Source organism: Triturus cristatus, chromosome 12, assembly GCF_964204655.1.
Source record: "Triturus cristatus chromosome 12, aTriCri1.1, whole genome shotgun sequence".
NCBI lineage: Eukaryota > Metazoa > Chordata > Amphibia > Caudata > Salamandridae > Triturus > Triturus cristatus.
Genome location: NC_140595.1, coordinates 63,493,395 through 63,516,556, shown reverse-complemented (window position 1 = coordinate 63,516,556; position 23,162 = coordinate 63,493,395). Strand labels below are relative to the sequence as shown.

The 23,162-nt window shown below is 45.5% G+C and overlaps 1 protein-coding gene across 1 annotated transcript in view; it reads left to right on the top strand.

The window, feature by feature from the left end:
- PLEKHJ1 (pleckstrin homology domain containing J1) overlaps window positions 1-23,162 on the top strand; it is a 55,861-nt gene that overhangs the window by 23,595 nt on the left and 9,104 nt on the right. The window contains exons 2-3 of the mRNA XM_085636914.1: window positions 19,523-19,590; window positions 20,292-20,358. Of these exons, the coding sequence (XP_085493040.1) occupies window positions 19,523-19,590; window positions 20,292-20,358 (135 nt within the window). The remainder of the gene's footprint in view (window positions 1-19,522; window positions 19,591-20,291; window positions 20,359-23,162) is intronic.

Here is a 23,162-nt window from a genome sequence, read left to right as displayed (position 1 = left end):
TAAGTCTCCATCAATAGAAGAGTCTTACCTCTTGCTGTCGGTGCCTGCTGGGCCCTTACCTCTCGCTGTCGGTGCCGGCTGCTCGGCCCTTACCTCTCGCGGTCGGTGCCGGCTGCTCCCTTACCTCTCGCGGTCGGTGCTGGCTGCTCCCTTACCTCTCGCGTTCGGTGCCGGCTGCTCCCTTACCTCTCGCGTTCGGTGCCGGCTGCTCCCTTACCTCTCGCGTTCGGTGCCGGCTGCTCCCTTACCTCTCGCGTTCAGTGCCGGCTGCTCCCTTACCTCTCGCGTTCGGTGCCGGCTGCTCCCTTACCTCTCGTGTTCGGTGCCGGCTGCTCCCTTACCTCTCGCGTTCGGTGCCGGCTGCTCCCTTACCTCTCGCGTTCGGTGCCGGCTGCTCCCTTACCTCTCGCGTTCGGTGCCGGCTGCTCCCTTACCTCTCGCGTTCGGTGCCGGCTGCTCCCTTACCTCTCGCGTTCGGTGCCGGCTGCTCCCTTACCTCTCGCGTTCGGTGCCGGCTGCTCCCTTACCTCTCGCGTTCGGTGCCGGCTGCTCCCTTACCTCTCGCGTTCGGTGCCGGCTGCTCCCTTACCTCTCGCGTTCGGTGCCGGCTGCTCCCTTACCTCTCGCGTTCGGTGCCGGCTGCTCCCTTACCTCTCGCTGTCGGTGCCGGCTGGGCCCTTACCTCTCGCTGTCGGTGCCTGCTGGGCCCTTACCTGTCGGTGCCTGCTGGGCCCTTACCTCTCGCTGTCGGTGCCTGCTGGGCCCTTGCCTCTCGCTGTCGGTGCCTGCTGGGCCCTTGCCTCTCGCTGTCGGTGCCTGCTGGGCCCTTGCCTCTCGCTGTCGGTGCCTGCTGAGCCCTTGCCTCTCGCTGTCTGTGCCTGCTGGGCCCTTGCCTCTCGCTGTCGGTGCCTGCTGGGCCCTTGCCTCTCGCTGTCGGTGCCTGCTGGGCCCTTGCCTCTCGCTGTCGGTGCCTGCTGGGCCCTTGCCTCTTGCTGTCGGTGCCTTCGGCTCCCTTGCCTGCCGGTGTCTTCGGCGCCCTTGCCTCTCGCTGTCGGTGCCTTCGGCGCCCTTGCCTCTCGCTGCCTGCTGCGCCCTTTCCTCTCGCTGCCTGCTGCGCCCTTTCCTCTCGCTGTCGGTGCCTGCTGAGCCCTTTCCTCTCGCTGTCGGTGCCTGCTATGTTCTTGTGAGCTTTAAAAGTAGCCCAATGAACCAGCTCATCACATTGAAGCAGGAGAATACCTAAAGTTACAGACCATCACCAAAATATAAACAAGCCTAGCTTGGGACTATTCCATATATACTATTCTTGTATTCTGCTGACTGCTCAGATATGTAGATCTCTGCAAATGCTTTAGTTGTCCACTCGCGTTTGTAACCAAACACACCTAAATTTCATGCTAAGTACTGCGTCCACGCCTATGCATGACTTTTCTGACCAAAATGTCAATGTGTTCTTGTCATACAAATAAAAGAGAGAAGGCTGGGATGAAAAATGATCTGGTAAGAGTGAGACTATAAATCCAGGGCGGTAGAAGAAAGCCATGAGGTGGAAACGAGACTAGACAGCTTTGGTATTCGGCAACCCTACTATTTGCAGCACTGGCATCAGACCGGCAGGAAATAATTCCAGCCCCTGCACCTTATTTATTTTTTCCTTTTTTTTTTTTGGTAACTTTTGCACGGGTCGAGGGAATAACACCTGTACCCTTGTCGGACGGACGTAAAGGAGGACACCAGATGCTCATGATCAAACGGAATGTATTTGTAGCTATCAATGCTCCTTGGCCGGCCAAGGAAGAAGAACCACAGCAAGCGAACTGTGTGCTTACAGTGGCCCCCTTCTTCCTCTAATGGTCAAGTGTAAGAAGAGCCTTGTATACAGAAATAAGAAGGCACAGAGCCAAATATTACCATCCATACAGAAATACAGAAAAAGCATAAAAGGGAAGGGAAAACATTTCTTATCTAGAACATAACTCGTGCACAGAGAGAGGGCTGTCGAGGGGAAGGGAGTCGGGCTTCCTCTGCCTCGTTGTGAAGTTATAATTAGCTGGCCTAGCGTGGGAGAAGCAGAACAGACAGTCGAAGTTTCTATGGGATAATTGGGCCAAGCTGGACATGAGAGAGGGAGGCAGTCACCAGGAGTGAGAGCTCTGGTCCCGGCCTGGGAAATGAGCATGAATGGGGGGAGTGAGCTGCGGAGGGCTTGGAGCGGCAGCCCTTGTAGTGGGAGGCAAGAGAGCTCAGTGGATTGGGCAGGTGCGCATGACAACTGGAAATCGCTGCATACATATAGATGCATATATCTTTTTTTCCCATCAATTCATCCTCTTTGAGCGGGAAGCTCCCTCAGCAGTGTAATAATATATACGGTATGGAATATAATACTAAAAATAGAAAAGTAAAATGCACAGCTTTTCAGGGCATTACCCAACGATAATAAAATATATGCATACACATTAATATTTATTGATATATATATGCATGCATACACACACATCACAATCCAGCTCCCTCAGACGCAAATCCAACGAAGAAGGCACGGACGCAGGAGTGTAGGATTAAGGCTTCTTTTTAATGAATCAGGTCACCCTCAACCCAGGATTACGAGAGACGCGTTTCGACTCCGCAGGAGTCTTTCTCAATCGAAAAGGCGCCATTACAGCGTACGTATATATAGTCCATCCCACATTAGGTCGTAATAAATATGGAAGAAATACTTGCAAGCACTTTACAACAATGAATACCCTATGCAGAATGCTCCAATGTTACAAAGGTAAAAACATCAAGTCTTAATACTTGTATATTGCCTGCATGTTTTTTACCATACATTTTGAGAGCATGGGTGATGGAAAGTGCTCTTAAAAGTTGAAAATAACTTCCACTAAGTGGGAACATTTTGTAAATATGGCGCCCTTCACTCGTATGCATCGCCTATTCATCCAACACATAATATATAAAAAAAAAAACTGAAATTTAATACAAACGACCCTGCTGTATAAAACATTTTTTTCTCGACATGGCACCACTTTAAATTCAAATAGTTTTGCCGCACTTGCTGTTGACCTTCTGGTAAAAGGACCTTTGGACCTCTCTGACACATGTCCGTTGGTCCCTGCTTGCAATTGCTGAAAAAGTTGCACCTGGGTTCACCGAGGCCCAAATGCTCGCACTGAAGCACCGGGATGTAACTATAAATAGTTAGCGATATATAAGACATAAATGTCAACACACCCAGCGCGTGCCTATATGCAAACGGGACTACTGTTCCCATAATTCATCATGGCGAATAACAATAAAGCTAGGCCAAAATGTCCTCCGAGAGAAAGTCACTGTTTGTAAGTGCAAAATACCAGGGCCGTAAAGCGAAAACTAAATGTTCATATATATATATATATATATATATATATATATATATATATATATATATATATATCTCAACAGTTAGGCGTAGGCATAATGATATAACAGTTCAATCACAATCAATAACTTTAATGGTATGTTGCCGAATAAAGTAAAACGTCAATACAGTTAAGACATAAAAAAAATGAATTAATACAATTTGTCATAGATACATCATTAAAATCCATATTAAAAAGTATATAAAACAAAACATGCGGTGGGGACTTCTACTGATCTAATCTAAGTCACAAATAACACTAGGCAATAAATCGTTTCATATAAGATTGCCTGATTCTCTACATAGCCAACAGAAACCGTGAAACTTCAAATACTACATACTGACTGGAGTCACACTTCATGGTTCTCAGGGCTGCCCTACTCGTCCTGTACCTTAGGTTACAACACATTGGTCGGATATACACATTTCTGGGGCCTTGATACGCCGAATAGAAAAATAAAACGTGCTCTATTGTTTCATTCGTTAAGAGACAAAGAGCTCATTGTTGAGAAAAAAAGCCTCGATTCAGCTCCCCACCTGGCTGTAAAAGAGGAGGGGTAGGGACCCCACATTATGTTATTGGAACATCACTTTAGAAGAAGTAACGCTGTTGGCAACAACTGATGGTCTTTTATATGACCCACTAATAGCAAGAGAGCATGATTATGCTATTATACCACGTGTGATCTCTAAGATATTAGAATATCCCTTATGGTCAGCTTGCTGTTCTTACCTGGCACCAAAGGCAAATGATACCCAATCAAGCGTTCCAGGCAGGCGTCGGGACTGGGCAGGTCTACAGGAGCCGACACCCGAGCTAATATCCGGGTAAGGTGCGGGCACCCTACGCCAATAACCTATGGAGTACTTCTCCTTCCTCTATTAGGTCACGATCAGGATTGGACTCAACTATTTAGTTGCAGCCTTAACTATAAGACTCTTAAGTTTATGGCCCCTACTGATCGTCCAGAGGGTTAATTCTACCCCTCTTTTAGTATTATTTTTCACGTGCACCACACTACTTTCACAGTTTATTCTAGACCTAATGAAAGCCAGGGATCTTTAAGACCATAGAGGCGTGAAACATGTCGACCTCATAGTTACCTGGGCACATTACGCCTTCAGGGGTAACTCTCAACCTACGGGTTTTTTACTCTACCAAGGGTACCACCACATTAAAGTATCTTTTCTGGCAACCCTTAGACAGTTTTATCGCTTTGCACGCACTTTGCCACCCTCCACATAGGATTCACTCCACACACCCACATGCACCAAACGGCAGTTCTCAAAAGACCTCCGACAAAGTGACTCTTCGGGGGACCCGTAGGGCATTGCAGCGCCGGCCCGACGAGGAGCAACTGCCCGATGATGAAGCATGACATTCTTTGGGTTGTGTGAGAGCTACAAGAGACAAGACTTGCTCTTCCCCACCGAGTCCCAGACCTAGGAAACCTCCTTTTCTTATTCCTCTCTCCCTGGAGTAAGATAGTGAATACTTGCACTACTTACCTTGGAACAGTGTCCCCCTTTTGTTGAATACCATATCAACGCCACCTGGATTAATTGCAAATGGTTTGATGGATTTCAAAGCACTTTCCCTGGTGGGGTAGGCCTTTCTTCTAGCAAATATTACACATTAGCCACACAGTTACAGGGAGGTATTGATTTCATTTGTGGCACGGACGTACAAGGTGCTTCTCGTCATTGGGAAGGTATGCGTGCCATCACTTATCTTACCCCCAACATTTCAGTAGGACAGCATGTTGCAGCACATGAGCCATTACATGTGGGGAGTTTCGCTCATAGGTATAAGAGACATACACCTATTTTGGAGACGAGAAAATGTCTATTTTTTTTTTTAAAGCTAAAGTGTACATTTCTCCTTGGATATGGTGTATAGGACTTAGAGTCAGGCCTTATTAACATTTCTACTGAATTGGATATTGCATTTCATGCAACTGGGAATGCACTTCAAGAGTTGCAGATGGAAAATAATTCTGCTGTTAATATGTCAACAGAAGCAGCCACATTGCAATGGATGTTGCCCAAATAAAGCACGTAGTTAACGTATTTAATGGAGCAGAGAATGTCACAGACCCCATGGATTGGTCCTGGCTGTGGTCTTGGCTACCAACTGGATGGTTAAAAAGTTTCATTTCTTGCACTTCTTGGCATTGTTGTAGGTTTGTGTTGCCTTCAGTGTTATTGCTCCATGGTGCAACAATTGCGTAGAAAAGGCATCCTTTCATTTTCCAGTTAAGATTCTAGCTAGCACACTGATATCTTAGAGTACAACAGCAAGTAGAGGAAGCACACAAGGACATTTTTGATTTAATGGCCCTTGACATATAGCTTATCTGTGCCCCTTCCGACTTCCTCTCCTGCCGGCCTTCCAGCAGTACACTGTGGCTTCTGGCTAGGCTTCCCAGCCTTGAGTGGCAATGGCCCCCTCACCTCTTCATGCGGCCCTTTCGTCCCGGTACGGGGTTACCTGACCAGATTGACGTGTGCTGGCTCCTGAGGCCTGTGCTGTAGCGGCACTGTGGATCCTGCGGCCCAGCCTGCTTGGGGCCCTGGAGACTGCCGTCATTCTGCCTGACCTGCCTTCCTCTACCGACTGACCGGATCCTCATCTGTCTGCATGGGCACAACTGCCGACCTGTAACACCAACATTAGTTTGGGGTCCAAAACTGGTGACTCTGCCACATTCCCTACAGTTTGCCCCTTGTAACAAGTAAGACATACTTTTGGGACCAGAAACCGGACTCTGCACTAACTTCGCAGGACACCTGTACCAGCTGCCTACACCTGGGGGGGCACATTTCCTGGCATTCTCGGCCAGGAGGGGGGCTGTAATATCCTGTTCAGGCACCAGAACGCCATAAACCAAGTCAGAGGCATCCTGCTGCGCTGGTCAAAACCGAGACAGGGCTGGAGCACCCCCTCTGGGCGTCTTTCTAGAGTTATGCCTGGTTTTTATCTTTACCTGTACTATTTTATATCCCCCAGTTATCATTTACTTCATTTGTGGCAGGTACATCATAATACTATGGGGAAAAAGAAGGTTGGCGGTTATTTGCACCTCATCAATAAATCTGGTGAACAGTGGGTCTAAGGGAAAACAATATTTATAGACCTGCCCAAGTTCCAATCCCCTAATACTAAACTGAACACAAAAAAACGGAAACTGGGGGTCTAGTAACAAAACAGCACAAAAGTGATGAGCAAGAAGGAGCCAAAGTGCACTAAACCAACACTAACCATGAGCAGAGCATGGATAACCATCAATAGTGCTCAGCGATTCGAGCAAATAGTGAGAGAAAGATGACTCTCATGATCATTAATCTCATTTGGTGATCCAACTATTGGCAGAGATATATCCCTTGATCATGGGGATTGTCTCGCAAGTTAGAAGCTCTGTTGCTCAAGCTGGCTAGTAAATATTGACCAGCAGCACACCAGGTGTGAAGGATACCGAAAGAGGAAAATATCCTATGAAGTGCAGTGCAAAAAAAGAGTTGGTGAAAGCTAAAAAAGGTTATGTAGAAGGGATAGTTCTCAATATTCCAAGCAATCTACACACCTTGATTAAAAGGGTGTAACAAAGTTATAGCAGTGCTGACAAGTAACTGCTATGTTAAGGTCAACATGTTTCAGCCAGCAGGGTTTACCTGCCTCCGGCTTTCGTCAGGACCTATGTTGCACAAACACAAGCTACTGCAAAAAGACACATTGATAAGTGTGAAATGTGACTAACATATATAAGGTTGAAAAAAGAGATAAATACAACCTTCAGTAATCTAAATCCTCTAGATCAAAGGGTGCAGTCATCACCTAGAAAATAAAACAATTAATGCACCATGTGCAACCATCCAAACCAATCAAAAACGTGCTGTAAATTAAGGCAAGAGTCCTACTTTGCATTAATGATAAAGCATGAGAACATTGCTTACCCCACGTAATCTGGGATTATACCTCACCTACCCGGGCACCATGCTCGTGTGTAAGAGGCCCCGCTCTATATCAAGGGTGACAAAAAATCACAACAAAAACAACATTTTTACTGAGTTTTGCACTTTTTTACTGTTTGTTATGATTTTGAATATTTTATAATTTTTTAATTATTTTAAAAGAAATTATTTGAAAATACTTTCAAGTATTCTGGGTTCGAGAGAAGTCTTCTCGTATTCCGTAATGTGGTACTGGCTAAACATACAGAATAGAGTTGCATCACTATTCTCTATCAAACAGGACTTCACCCCCTGCACCCACTAAGAAACGCCAGGTAAACCTCAATCATAGTTACAAAAACTAGGTCTCAAAGAAGACGGCCGCGCTCTGATGACAGTCACCAAACTTTGACTGTAATGTTTGCACGGACTCGTGGGGCCCGTTATTAAGAGCTCCACGCTCGACAAGACACGTGTCGGCAATCCCCAAAAGCAACATTTATTTTAAAGTTAATTTCGGCCAAAACAAGAGCGCTTACCTGTCCGTCGTTGCCCCGAGGCTAAAACGAGCTGGATGGGAGGCAGCGACGGACATGGTACGGGCGTTTAAAAAGTCGTGTCCAACACAGCTGAAGCCCATTGACACTCTAGGACCCGCCCCTGCAGGTGACTCGCCGTTACGTCGACGTCGCGTCTACCAAAAACTACAAAATAGCGTCATCCTCGCTGGGAACTGTAGTTTATCGATGTCGGCATGTGTACAATATGAGTGGCATTTATATATATATATATATATATATATATATATATATATGTAAGACGCTACATCCACAACCAAACAGTATCTAATGGGTAAATAGCTGATCGTAGCTGTAACCATTTGCCAAACAAAAACTCTCGATTCGCTCGAGGCACCCAACACGTCATTGGCTCCTAAGAACTACAAAATGATGTCGACAGACTTGGGAAATGTAGTTCCATCGATGTCTAGGTGTGCAGATAGAAAAGAATCGAGCAGAGGAGATGATGGCTCCCATGGTCGCCTGTCCGCATTTGTATATTTGGGACTGTATGGAAAGTATAATTCCAATAGGTATCACTGTGTATCTAGTATAGTGATATCTATGGTATCGAAGTAAATCGTAATTAGATGGATAGAGTCCCATATCAGAATAGCGAGAGACTTAGTTAGTAATATATCGCTAGAATGGTCTTGTAAATCAATTGTCGCGACACTGAAATGTACAATCAAAAACAGAGCTTCTAACTTGCGAGACAATCCCCATGATCAAGGGATATATCTCTGACAATAGTTGGATCACCAAATGAGATTAATGATCATGAGGGTCATCTTTCTCTCACTATTTGCTCGACTCGCTGAGCACTATTGATGGTTATCCATGCTCTGCTCATGGTTAGTGTTGGTTTAGTGCACTTTGGCTCCTTCTTGCTCATCACTTTCGTGCTGTTGTTACTAGACCCCCAGTTTCCGTTTTTTTGTGTTCGGTTATTTGCACCTGCCTACACCCCACTTTACTTCAACGTCAATCGATAAAATGCTTCAGTGGGCGGCGAGTGTAATCAGTAGTGAAATAGACCTTACTGAGCGAAGAATCTCCCTCAATTCGATTAACTCATCCTTATGCCTTGTCCAACCTTCTGTTGCGACAGACCAGGCTTCACCTGTTGAAGTAAATTCACTGGACTCTTCGGCACAGTTGCCGTCCCTGTCCAAGAAAAAGACAGTTTCCAGTTCCAGTCCCATGCCAGTCATCAAACGCTCAATACAGCTGCTTAAATTTAGCCAAAGGGAATTTTTCTATGCAGACGGAAGATTTAATATCAAATCCTTCCCCAATTGTAGGCCCTATTTGTGACCAGCTTAATCCTTTGGTAGGGGAAGATGATACCCCCAATACAATTTTAAGAAGGGGTACAGTTATTGGAGGATTGTTTTGTAAAATTTAAAGATGTACTGCAGGCAGTCGTATCACAGATTATTGCACGGCTTGATGCGTGGAACGTCTACTCCAGGCCCTCAATCATTCAGGGGCCAGAGCATGTCCACACCTTACCGCTACAACAGTGCCAACATATCCGTGGGCCAAAGACGGGCCAGTAGTCCCTTAGTTCATCTGTTACTGCACGGGCTGGTCCTACTGTAAGGCCTCAAGTCACATTCCAGTGATTTCTCCATCAATGGGTGATGATCTTACCCAAAATCAAAGTAGATACCGCAAAAGGGATCCTTTGGAGTCTCGTGATTGACGAGGAATAGATCCAGCGGGGGGTTTAGCTCAAACCACCAAGCAGCCAGTGATCAACTTACCCCTAGCATCCTGTCCTAGGAGTGCCTCTACTGCGAAAGGACCAGCAAGAGTTGCACAACGATCTCCTGAATAAATCTCTACACTGGCTAACTTGGCAAAGGAACTTTCCCCTCAAGTTGAAAAGCAACATCCTGCTGACAGAAGGGTGAGCTGGATTGGCTCTGGACCTGTGGACCGGCAAGGTGACTGTGTAATAATAATATATTTTAAATCACCTCCCCTGGTTAAGCAATTGCTTTTCAGGCAGGCAGGGAATCAATCGGTTGTTACTAAGATCATACTACTCCCTTTGAGCTACTTCTATAAACCAACTTTGCCCATATTTAAGCCCATTAACTATCCATCTGCGGCCTCCACCCTATTGTCATCTTCATCATTCTTCACAGTTGCGGTCTACAATCAATTTGAAGTTCTGGCAGATGTTGATTGACTTGGTGATCAGGAAGAAGATTATCATGTGTCCCGATCTACTACTGCTATTGTTGTTGTAAATATGCTTTCTGTCTCCTCCCCCCCCCCCCCCCCCCCCTTCAAATTGGTCTCCTGGAACTTTGCAGGATTACCTTCTAAATTTGCTAATCCGCAGTGGTATAATTTTATTCATTTCAATGATATATAATTGTTTCAGGAGACTTGATCTACTACCCCACTTTATTGCCAATTGTTTAGCAAATTATGAGAATTTTTTTAAATGTAGAGTCTTGCCACTTGTGTAGAAGGGCTAAACCCACTATCTGGCATAACCAACAGTGCAGATCGGCTAAAGTAGCACTGACAGTGGCCATAAGGGTGTAAGACCGGTCTATGATAAAGGGGGCTAGAGCGTTCTACAAAGGTTGCATTACTGAGGCCAAGAGAGATTGGGAAAAGATGAAGTGGGCACATCTGCTGGCTGTAGCAAGAAGGAGGGATTCCTGCTCCATTTGGAGCCTAATTGCTACCAGAATATTGGATGGTAAACCCCCCCCCCCCCCTGATTGAAAATCACACACCCATGGCAACTTGGGTTGCACACTTCTCTAGCTTGTATTCTCCCCAAGATTGTAGTTTACAACTTGTTGATGTACCCTCCATTCCTTGCAGCAGTGTTACCGAAGAGATTAGTACTGACGTGGCCCCACGTGCCACTATCGGCGACTCTTCATTGTTTAGTTGTCATAGATAAAGAAGTTATTGTGGCAATTGATAAAATAGTTTCCCAAAATGCTCTGGGATTGGACAAGGTACCTGGAGATCTCTTTCTTGGTGTGTGAGGGGGGGACCTACTTTTCTCTGGTTTTTAGTACTATAATGAGAGGAGCCCCTATCCCCCCAACTTGGCTTGGAGCCGAGATCATGCCTATTTTTAAAAAGTACGCTCGGGATAGCCCAGCCAATTATAGGCCTATTGGCCTAATTGACTGCACACACAACTTTTTGCTAGGGTTGTGTTGAATAGGCTCCTAGAGTGGATAACTGTGTCTCACATACTTTCACCGTTGCATGCAGGGTTCTGAGAACGGATTAGCACATTGGATCAGGTGCTCCGGTTTCAGCTCCTTTATTGGAAATATGTTTTATTGGGGCGGGGATAGCTTTATATTGCATTTGTTGACCTTAGATGAGCTTTTGATTAAGTTCCCCGCCCCCAAGCTATGGCAGGTGCTAGATGAACTGGGGGTACCGCAATATTTGTTGCTCATGATCAAGTTCCTACATGAAAACAACTTTGCCCAAGTGAGATGTGGTCAGACGGGTGAATTGACTGAGCCTTTTCCTGTCCAAAGGGGGGTGAGGCAGGGATGTGTCCTTGCCCCAATCCTCTTTTCCCTGTATATCCATGATCTAGCAACTTTTGTAGACTGTGGAGGTTCCGATGCTCGGTTCCTTGCAAACACCAGGATACCAGCTTTGATGTTTGCAGACGATAGATACACTGCTTATTCCAAAGTCCCCCATGGGCCGACTGGAGATCTTGGACAGATTTGATATTTTTTGTATCCTTGGAGGCCTAGACATAAATATTACCAAAATTAAATTTAAGGTACTCAATCCCTGTAGTACCACACATTCTAATTCTGTCCTTAGAGGGTCTCACCTGGAGCGGAACTAGGAACTAGGAGCAGGCTAAGGCTTGAGCAAACCTCAGGGGGAATTTTAAAAATACATAAAGGCTCTCCTTTCCGACCTATTTCTTCGGTATTCCAAGTTTTCAACCATCAAGCACTTGGCTCAGCTCTTTATGGAGCAGAGCTCTGGGAGAATAGGGACATGTCTCCCCTTGGGAGTGTTGAAATTCGTTTTTTGTGAGAATGAATATGGCGTTCCATCAGTACCCCGATGCTTCCCTTAAGGCTACACATGGGGCAAAAAAAACTTAACAGACGTTGGTGGCCTAAAGTCCATTTTATATTGGAAGAGTTTCTGGTCTACACCTGAGCTAGTCTCTTATCAGGCAGGTTTGCAGGAGATTGTATGCAATATAGATGCAACTGATATCCCTTGGCTCAAATGTGTTAGGGTTACCTTGTCACACATTGGCCTCTGGGAATTGTGGGATGTCCCCCTAGAGTCCGGTGAAATATCTAAGGGCCAAATAAAAATCGCCTATTGGCAATATAAGCTAAATTTATTGCACGCCCAGCCACAAGGAGGAACTCTAACTTCGGCTTTCCTCCATGGAAAGATACTTCTAGGTTGGAGCACTTCATGGACAACATTGAGCCGGCAGCTGCAAGGAAACTCTATTTGCAGTTTTGCTGGGGGTGTCTTGATAACTGTCTACAAATCAACTAGGCATGAAACATGGGCAACTTTCTCATGTACTGTGATGAGGGGTTGGTCAGCTAGGGGCTGTAATATATACAATATAGGTAGCCCAAACAGAAATAATAAGCTTAAAAAGATGATGTGCTCCTGGTGTGCATTATAGCAAAAAGTGGCAAATATAGATATGACATTTAAAAAAAAATTAAATATGTATAACGATAGTGTCTTTTAGCAACTCCGTCCTGGGACACTTTCTCTAGGTGTCACTGAAGCAAAGGCATGTGTTGTGCTGTCATCTGTTTCTCATCCTGGTCTGCAGTCTTGTTCAGGGGCGTTTTCCTGGACCTGCCCTGTGGTGTCCTCTTCAATCTGTTTTTCTGCAGGTGCCGACTATCACCTTTCTTTGAGACTTTGTTGTTCTTCACTCGGCAGCATCCGTTGGTGTCACTGTTCTGGTGACACAAGACAAAGGGACTTCATCAGGCAACAGATGCTTATCATTTGCTGGGGCCTCCATCTCAGGTGGTGTTGGTGCTGATAAGAAACTTGTCCCATGAATCCACTCAGGACGACCTTCCACCTTGACCGCTGTCGGTGTCCCCAGGAGCATGAGGTGTGGCCCAGTCCACGTGGAACTAACAGAAACATCTTTGATTTTTCTCACCATGACCATGTCACTATTTTTAAAGGGGTGGGTTGGCTCAGAGGACAGATGGGGCAAGCCTCTTTCACATAGAGATGATGGTGCCACAAGACAGCTGATAATTGTACAGTATAATCAGAAATGTTCTTATTTGCCCACAGCATTGCTGCTTGGAATGCTGTAAGAGGCAACCGCACCCCCGCTACCATTGGCCACCCCTTCAGAACCTCTTGTGGACAAGAGTTGTTCTGGATGGTATTGCTCTTGTGGCATGCCCCACTAAAGGCAGGGTGTCAGGCCCTTTAAGACCTGTTGGCCTTTGCCAATCTGTTTTAATAGTGGAATTAATTCTTCCCACCTGGTCTGAACTTTGGGGTTGGTATGGGGCACTCTATTCTATTCACAAACATTCACACATCTTTTACACAACTGCAGCCACAAACTCACCCCCACGGTCCCTAGTTATGCTTTTGAGGGACGTCAAACCTGAGGATAACATCTTTCATCAATTGCTGCATAACTGTTGCAGCATCATGAATCCTTGTGGGGACGCCTCCACCCACTTTGAAAATGGATCCACACATACTAGCAAGTATTTTAATCCATTCACCGGGGACATGTAAGCGAAGTCCACCTGAATGTTGGGGAAGGGACCCTGTGGTACCCAAGCACTTTAATAGGGTCATGCAGTATTACTGTGGAGACTGTTTTTTAGGACTTGGGTTGCATTTATGTCTGAACAGTTGATACCATATATTGTTCAGCACCCTAGACTGAAGATGAACGTCTTGATGAGCAACATCAGCAGTATATATACTTATCACTCTCTAAAAGATTGTTTGTGGCCATATTAAAAAATCTGAAGTGCCGGTGCTTGTCATACAGTCCAGCTCATGCAGATTGACTACTAGCCTTTGGATCCTGGATACATGATCACCCAGGCCTGCAGCACAGGGTTTTGAAAGAATAGCAGAGACTTTCAGCCTGGCTACCCTGCTGGGCCACACCCTCTCCATTGTGTTATCTATGCCGATCTCTTCTGTTCATAGGTCAAAGCGTGTGAAAAGGCTTAACCATTGAGGTCATATGGTACTAGTAAATGAAAGGAGGGTTTCTTCTCCTCCCAACCCCAGTTGGGTGGTCCCTACTGACAAACCCTTTGCCATGAGTAGGTTTGATGTACTCTTGGCTTACTACTAAATTCTAAGTATAAGCAATGTGTACTCCCGTCTTACTCATATAGTAGTAATCCCGGAGTACTCAACAGTAATTGTAAACTAAATTCTTTGTGCATCTGTCCCTTTGTCTCTCCTTCTTCCCCTCTGTGACTTCCCTCCTCCTTGCTGTTTGTTCGCCTGTTGATGAATTCCCTTCCTTTCCACGATCATTTCCCTCTCCACTGACTGAGATCTGTACGTACATCTGTACATGCGGGCAAATAGGTAAAAGTTTCATAAAATATTGAGTTCAGTAAGTTTCATATAGTACTGAATTTAAAATACGTTGTAGCTTTGTGAAACAAGAAAACTTGCATGAATATAGTTCAGTGACCCCTTTCATAGGGCGCAGGAGGATATTTCTGTAGTATTCACAGTGCAGTGTGTCCTTAACATTTACATGAGCCTCGGTGATTTACACCATAATAATCCCATGAGTGTATGTTTGTTTTGGAGGGAGGTGTTGTACATCAACAAATATACACCCACTTACATTACCCGAAATGCTCTATAAATGTGTGCTAATTGCACAATTTTTAGTGATGTGCTCTGGCGCCAAATTGTTTATACTGGAACCTGAAGACCTGCGTTCTGATCCTGGTTTGACCACATGAGCAAAAGTAGGATATGCCTCAGTGCAGATGTTTTGTGTAAATGGCTGTGCTCCTCCTTTTGAGCTAGACCCATGCCATACTAAAATTAAAACAAAGTTTCAGCGCAGGGGCGAAATTTAACAATGCACAAATTGGACAGACCGCTTTGCCAGGAAGATACAAAACCCCTCTTTACTGCTCAGCGCAGGAAAGTAACACAAGGTGGCCGGAGAGCGTTCTGTTATCATACTGACAGTATGGAACTCTGTGTCTTACAGAACCTGTTTTATGAACGTTTGACCTCCATATTAGAAAAGCATTTAAGACTTGACGAACTATAAAGGGTATAACTCACACTGCAGTAACTTACTCATGGATTGAATCTCACTCAGTAGTTATTGTATCCATAAATCCCTTAATCTTATGTTAATAAGCTCCTGATGTAGGTTATTTTAATATATGGTTTATCCTATGTTTGATGTTATTTTCACTTCCCTATATTTTTACTCATTGCTATTGCTTTATTTCGTATCTATTGACTCCAAAGCATTTGAATAGTTAAAAAAAAAAAAGTTTTATTAAAAACAAAGATGAAATAAATCTGTGGCGAGTGGCCTGCCCTAGGGACCTCTATGGCCATCCAGTCCAATCCATGCACCTGTGAGGCTGCCTCCACAGCATGTGGTGCGTTGCTTTACAATAATAGTTTTCCATGTTTTAACAACACTGTGTGGAAGGAACATGCCTCCTTCATTCACCTGTTCCGCGAAACCCCACTGTTTGCAGATGTGCTACAGAACCTGAAATAGAAAAGTGGTGTCCTCATCCTGCAGGCATGATATCTTGACTCCAAATGACACAAGTGGGAGTGATATTTAATAGTGGTGGCTCCTCCTCTAAGGCGAAGGAGCGTTGACACTCGCTGAACAAAAGGAAAAATTGAAAGATAATAAGGTATCGTTATTATCAGTTTAGTTTTCCTATTGTCGTCAGTGGCTTACGCAGGGTGGGGTTGGCCACAGGAGAGGGGGGTAGTGGATTGCTTGGCCGGCTCTCTTGGGCCGGCCAAACAGTACTGCGCACTTTGCATCTTCCCTAATGATGAGGAAGGTGCGCAGGCTCCTTGTTCCCGTTTGAGAGGCGCTCTGACCAATCACAGCGCTGCATTGCAACGTTGTGATTGGCTGAGGGGAGCCTGGGAGCTGGATTCTTCCTGCTGGTGGTTGGATGACGAGGACCGAGGAGAAGCGTCTGACCGGTAAAGGTGAGTGGGGTTTTCCCCCTTTTTTTCTTCCCCGCACCACCCGGGTCCGGTAGCAGCCGCTACTGGATAAACATATTTTAAGAACTCGCTAATAGGGAACATGTCCCCGCACAGCCTCAAAGCAGCTGCCCTGGAGTCTTCACAAAAGGTTTGTCCTGTCATCTGTGTGTTAGAAATAACTGTTGTGGAGCAGCGCTTAGGGGCCCACCATCCTAGCGGGGGTGGCATGGGGGGGGCTAACGAGGAGTCGGCGCACACTACCCGCTGGTGGTGTATGGTTGCGCATTTAGTAGGGTGCGCTGTGCACCGTGCTTCCTTGAACCGGCAGCGCCGAGGGCTGAAATGCACAGGCTCCTCTTTTACTTCTGCGAATTCACACGTCTGTGAGGCCGAGAAGCACGCTACTCCCTCCTGCTACTCCCTCCTTGAGGCTGAACTGGTGTGTGTCGTGTTTGTGGCGAAGAGTGCGAACTCGCGTTTGATTTTGGCGCTACCTTGTGTGTAGAATGAGAAGAGAGCGCGAGCACCCCCTACCGGCCGGCCGGGCGTGCGAGCGACCGCCACCGGGTGTGATGCTGAAGAGTTTAGCGCGCGCCGTATAAACATGAAACAGCAAAGCCCGCGGGGTTGACTTTTGCACTTCGTAAGCACACGTGAACACTTTTATTCCTACGGGCAGAGTCAGTCACATGGGTAAAAGAAGGTTCTCCAGCAGTGCAAAGTATGGTGATAATTTGATGACAAAATTATATTAAAAAAATTAGTCAAAAATGTGGGAGTGGTGATGGTATGGTTCGCCTAGTCTAGGCCATGTGTCCTGTACTTGCATTCAGTGAAAAACTCCAACAGCCGCCGCCCCCCCCCCCCCCCACCCCCCAGGCCCGAGAGCAAACATGCGTCTTGTGTTCATAGGCCAAACAGATGGATGCACTGGCACAGAGGGGCTGCCCCACTGCACACGGGCCAGCAGACGCACCAGCATCAAACAAACGGCTTCCATAGGCAGTCATTATTAACACAACGACCAGCTGTGTGTCATACAGTCCGCATCTTCAGCAAACCATATGTAAAAGACATGTTCCTATTGGCTTTGTCGGCGCTGGTTACGAACGGGCTGCTGTTTGTGCAGATTTCGCGCGCAGGGCTTGTTTGAAGCCGCCTGTGAAAGATTAGACTCTTGTGGGGGACACGTCGCTGCAAACAAGGCCCCTTTGACATGAGGCGCGCGCTGGGGCTTGAAAACACGTCCTTATCAGGGGAGGGTTCTAACGGAAAGCACTATCGGGGAAGGGCCCTGCAGGGACGCCGGAGGGGGACTGGAGGCAGGGGGGAGACGGTACCCTTGGAATGCACTCTGGGAGGGGCAACGGGGCCCGAGAGATGTCTAGGAGGGCTGGGGCTGCTGGAAAGCCGCCTGCTCATCAACCCCACCTTCGAATGCCAGCAGTGCTATTCTTGAGGAAAACTGTTTTTTTTTTCTCTTTTACCTATCACCAAAAATAACTAAATACTGTGGCACATAAAGAAAGCGTTAGCGAAAGCCAGTAGGTCGGTCAGGAGCCGCCCAGTGAAAACGAAATGTTGTGTGTGTCTCAGATTATGGTTGTGGTATTTGGAAAGAGAGGTGTAACGGTGCACTGTTTTGCTAATAGTTGTGGCCAAGAGGCCGTGTCTAATGGTTAAAGCAGAGATACAGCCAGAAAGTAGGTTGGGAACATGTTTTTGATGAAAGCAGGGAAGCTGAAACATTTGCTAACTTGCTTTTATAGCGCCAACTGCGTGGCCATATGTTTCTTAAGCTCAGCAGGCCCCCACGCAGTCTTTTGGACTGTCTTGGCGGCTAGAAGCAACCCACAAACTCTTAGGCCACTTCCTGTGATGTCACAGGTCATATGACTTCAAATCGTGTGGTTGAGGCAAATGATGGGTGATGTGACTCCTGGCGAGGTGGCTGGGTCAAAGGTCTAGTGATGCAGACGGTGCAACTGAGGCCTGGCTTTCACCCTTAAAGCTGCTATTAAAGGTTAGTGGTATGGTTTAGTGGTGCGCATACAGTATGTACACCTACTCTTACGATAAGTGTTTAATTGATTTTAATCCAGGGTAATCAAGTGTGGGTCCATGCCAGGTTTCAAGGTAATCCGTGATCGTGAAAATTTGTTGGATTTGAAATATGGTTATGTTCGCTAATATTATGTGGATCTCTTGATAATCTAGCCCTCCTCACCCTATGTTGGATGCCCTTATTACAAACAAATGAACTATTTCACACATGCACCCCCACACCATCGGTGACAGATCTCCACCATTTGTTATCATGAACCTTTTTATTTCAAAGTTGGATGTCTGTGCTCTGCCTCTTTTCATTGCTTCTCATTTCAAAACCTGTCCGGCCAATAGTGCACTCGTTTCATGTAGTGCTGCATTAGAGGGTCAAAAGAAGCTATCCGTGATGCATGCAGCTGGCATAATTAGTGCTCCATATTGTTGAATTATTTATGAGAAGGTTTTCAACTTAAGAGATCTAAAACCACTCATTAACAAACCCTAAAAAAGAGAACAACTAATGACTGGAATATACAGTTCAAAATAAACCTTTCTTACTCTTCTACGACCCTTTCTCAATGAATAAATGAATGAAGTACATATATTGGCACTGGTCTTCAGACAGAATCACAGCAAACGCTTGTTTGGATGAAGCCGTGGACGGTTTCCATCCAGTATCGAAACACTGGCATAAGAAGCAGATGTGAACACTTTGACTGAGAACCCGGAACATTTTAGCTTCAATAAATCTAGGGAAAATCTCGTAAGTGGAATTATTGAAGGTTAAAACATGAGATTACCTTATCTAGACTGTACTTGATCTCCAGCCCACTCCTTGACTGGGACAGGACCTGTTAAAGTGCAATAAGGGGCTGGCAGTGTAGGTGTTACAAACTAAAAGAAAACTCACTGGTCCGTATTACCTCATAGTGGACATTTTTGGAATCTTTCCTATTCCTTCTTCCCAGAAAAAGCCATTGGCTCATTGCATGTTAAATTGAAATTAAATCCTCTTGTTGTGAAGTATGCCATCTAAACTTTTTCTTTCAACAAGAGGGCATGGCATGCTCTAAAAAGACCATCAAGGGAGTGAGTAGGTGTTCTTGCGCATAAGAATACAGTGTTTTTTTGTTTGTATTTCTGTTTAGGAAAGCATACAGGTCTAATTATATGATTCTGGTCTGTAGTGTCTTTCAAGCTTGGATGGGCACCTGTGGTTCTGATGAAAAGCTGCAAAGTGCCTACCTATATTGTCTCCTGGAATTATATTGGTTTTGTCGCCAGCCACACTTGCAATTTCACCCTGTTTTTATTTTCTGCTTCCATTCAGTTCTCAAGAAACGACTTGTCAAACTGGTTGTGAACTTTCTCTTCTACTTCCGAACAGATGAAGAAGAGGTAGGATTTTCAGACTGCTCCTAAGTGGCCTTGGGCAAGTGTGCGATAGCCCCGTTGTGGGAGGTGGCACGTTGGCGAATGCAGTGACTACAGAGGAGTTCCCTGTCTGAGGGGAAGGTAGTATGCTGAGTCCAGGTTGGAGTAAATAAGTGCTCGAAAGTACAGATTATGTAGATCAGGCCAAGCACTTTACTGAAGAAAAAAAATGTCTGCCTGGGCATCATGAGCTGATGACCTGGCTGGCATTTCACTTTAGGTCTTACAGACAGGAATCTTTACATCTAGCTAGCTTGCCTCTGCTGGTCTTGGAGTGGTCGGCCAAGACCTACAAGAAGTCCTAAATCTGACAGACCACTCTCGAGTGGAGTGAGTGTTTGATGTTAGTCTGAAGGATGGTTGATATGAGGCCTCATGTTATATGGACTGAGGGCTCCTAGTGTGAAAGTTATTGTAATAGACCGCTGTCTGCAATGTGAATAATATAGTAATGGGCAGCTGTTCTCAGCGTGTCGTTAGTACAAGGACAGCTGCTTGGCAGTATGAACATCTTTTTGATTTCACATTGACCTAACCTAGCAAGATCCTGGCAAGCAACCGAATAGGTCCACTTTTCTTTCAATGAGCTTGGGACTTGAGGCCTACATCAAACAAAGATCCTCTTGTGGCCATTTAACTTCTTGTAATGTTTTTTTATTTTCCAGCCCATTGGTGCCTTACTGCTGGAACACTGCAAGACCATCCAGGAGGAGGACCACGGCTTTTCCATCTGTGAGTTTTGACTATAACTTAATCTTTTTAGGTTCCCAGTTTCACAAGCAAGATTTATTGAAGCACTGTAAATGTTGATGTTTATTTGTAAAATGACACTAGATCAACGTAATCCGGCGAACCATAAGAACTATTTGTTTCTCTAACCTAAAAAAGGTTTACACCGGGTCAGATCGTCTCAGTGATTTGTAAGTGCACGAACTTTGATAACCAAAGTCCTGTCTTTTGTAAACCGTGGGATTTTTAGGGTATATCATCGACCGCAATCAAAAAGGTGTTTGAGCATTGATGATAGACTGCAGCTGACCATGCTGCCGGGGCACTAAATGATTGTACCAAGGTTATTATGCAAGTGTGGATAAGAAGGGCCGCACACATCTTTCTTATTTGCTACTTGCCGAAAAAAGCTATTCAACACCCCATCAGGGGTACAAGTGCTATATAAATGCACACCTTTTTCCCTCTTCTATCCCTCCACTATCCTTCTGAATCCAAATAACTGACTAACATACCCACCGCTCAAATTACTTTCATATTTCACTATACTAATTCACCACTAATCCATTATGGGTTCCGGAGTAGCATGCTAATCGCTGAAAAAGCGCTTTGACGCCTCGTCGAGGGTAAGTAAGCGCTATATAAATGCAATTGCAACAACGTGCAGATAGGCGCCACTTGGTAGAAGTTTGTGGGAATTCTTTAGGAACTTCTACGTAGCTAGTGCTAGAAATAAGATACCATCGTTTGTGGTGGTTTGGCTGTGAAAAGACCACTTGACACAAAATATCAGTTATCCTGTCTACAGCTGGGTCTGACGTGAAATGTAAGTCCATCAAGGGAAGAGGAGTTGGTCTAACGGCTAGGGCGTCCACCTTGAATCTGGGGAACTGGGTTCGAGTCTCGGCAATGACGCTGAACATTCTGTGATTCTGGGCAAATCACTTAATCGCCCCTGCCTAACAAAAATGAATGCGTGTCCTCATGTAACGTAACTGGTGCTATGTAAAATGCTCTGATACCCAATCCGGGTCAAGTTCGCGCTATATAAAACTTTGCACACAAAAAAAATTTGCTCTATTAAACTGTGTTCTTCTGTATACCAGATGTCTGCATAAATTATATTTTCACTGACAAAAACGAAATGTTAAAGTGAAGTTATGGCAAGCTCCCTAGTCCAATAGTGTGCCTTTATTATTTTGTAGGATTTGCGCATGCACAGAACATCCGCGTATTAAAGGTCCAGATAACACTGCAAAATGTAACCCTGTCCTGCCCAGATCAGAACACTTTTTAAACACTATTTTCTCTAACTACTGAATGAATTTGCATCAAACCAAGAAAAGGCGCTTTGCTTAAGTAAATGTTTACTTTCATGTCCGGTTCTAATTCCGTTCAGCTGCTGTTTCTGTATCGAGGAGCAGAGGCTGACGTGGGAGTTAAAATAGAAAAGCTCACGTTTAGGGCACTCCGCGTTTTTGGCCCCTGCTTGGCGGTTCGGAGAGGAACTTGCCTAAAAAAACAAAAGAACAAAGTAGATGAATATTTTCTCTTTATGGAAAGTCCAGTGCCTATTTGTTCTATGGTATCAAAGTTATTAGCAAAACAAAAAAATATATGTTCAGTGGAAAGCCTGACATGACCATAAGGCCCGAGGTGCTATCGCCACCTTGGTTATATATATTTAAGTGCCACCGCTGACAGGCCAATCTCCGCTTTTAGTTCTGCTTTCATTTCATGTTTTTTCAATGTAGGTTTGTGATCTGTCATTTTGACTTATTTTTCTTTTGCAAACCTATATATGCACGTCACATTTAGCTGGTGACATTTTCACTTGTATTACTTGTATATTTTTAATGACTCTGGCATATGTGTGAATGATAATTAAAACAAACAGGCTTCTTAGGCAAGACCGATTTGTTTTTTGCCGCCAGTGCTGGTTTTCATTGGTGGGGAGGGTTCCCTCTGTCCATCACTCCCCCCTACACACACACATACTTTACTCTTGCCTGTCTAGAGGTCATTGCCCTCCTCCTGCACTTCCCTGCTCCTCTGATGTTTATTTCTTGACCTTCAGACCAGCATAGACTTGTTCTACCCACTTCAGCGGGTAGGAAGATTTATTTGTTTTTTAATTGTTAATCCAAGTGTAGGTCCAGAGCCTTTTGGCTCTCACCCCCCGTAGCTGGCTCCACTGTAGTGCCACCATTGTTACTGTGCCCAGCTCGCACTCGGGGGGGGGGGGGGGGCTCCCACTCTGCTCATCCCTGAGGTCCTTTCATCTCACGAGCCTGCGTTCTGCGAGAGGTATGCTGCGGGGCACACACTGTTTCCACTCAAGGCCGCTCGGCTATCTGTGGGCACCCCAGCTGGACCTGCTTCGAGGCCGCATTTACTCCTCTACATGGACACAAAAGGGTTGTTTCTCTCGGCTGCACCTTCCTTTGATCTTGCACAGTGTGCCACGTGGATTGAGCGTGTTTACTCTTTGCATAGCACTTAATACAGCAGCGTTCTTCCAAGCACTGTAAATTATAGGTTATTTTTACTCGGTCCAGGATCGCTCCATTCACGCCACGCTGGCCTGCAGGTCACATCAGATGTCAGCAGCGGGTGCTGCGCCTTGAAGATAACATTTGAAGCGCCAACATCTATGTGAATCCAGCAATATGTTCGCACTGGATCCCTCTGGGATATTCTAGCATTATTTCGGGGTCTGGGGGTGTCTCCCTAGCGGGATTATGTCCCAACACCCAAGGGGTTTGTAGATGCAGTAAAGTGCACAGAACCATCCCCCGTGAAGCTGG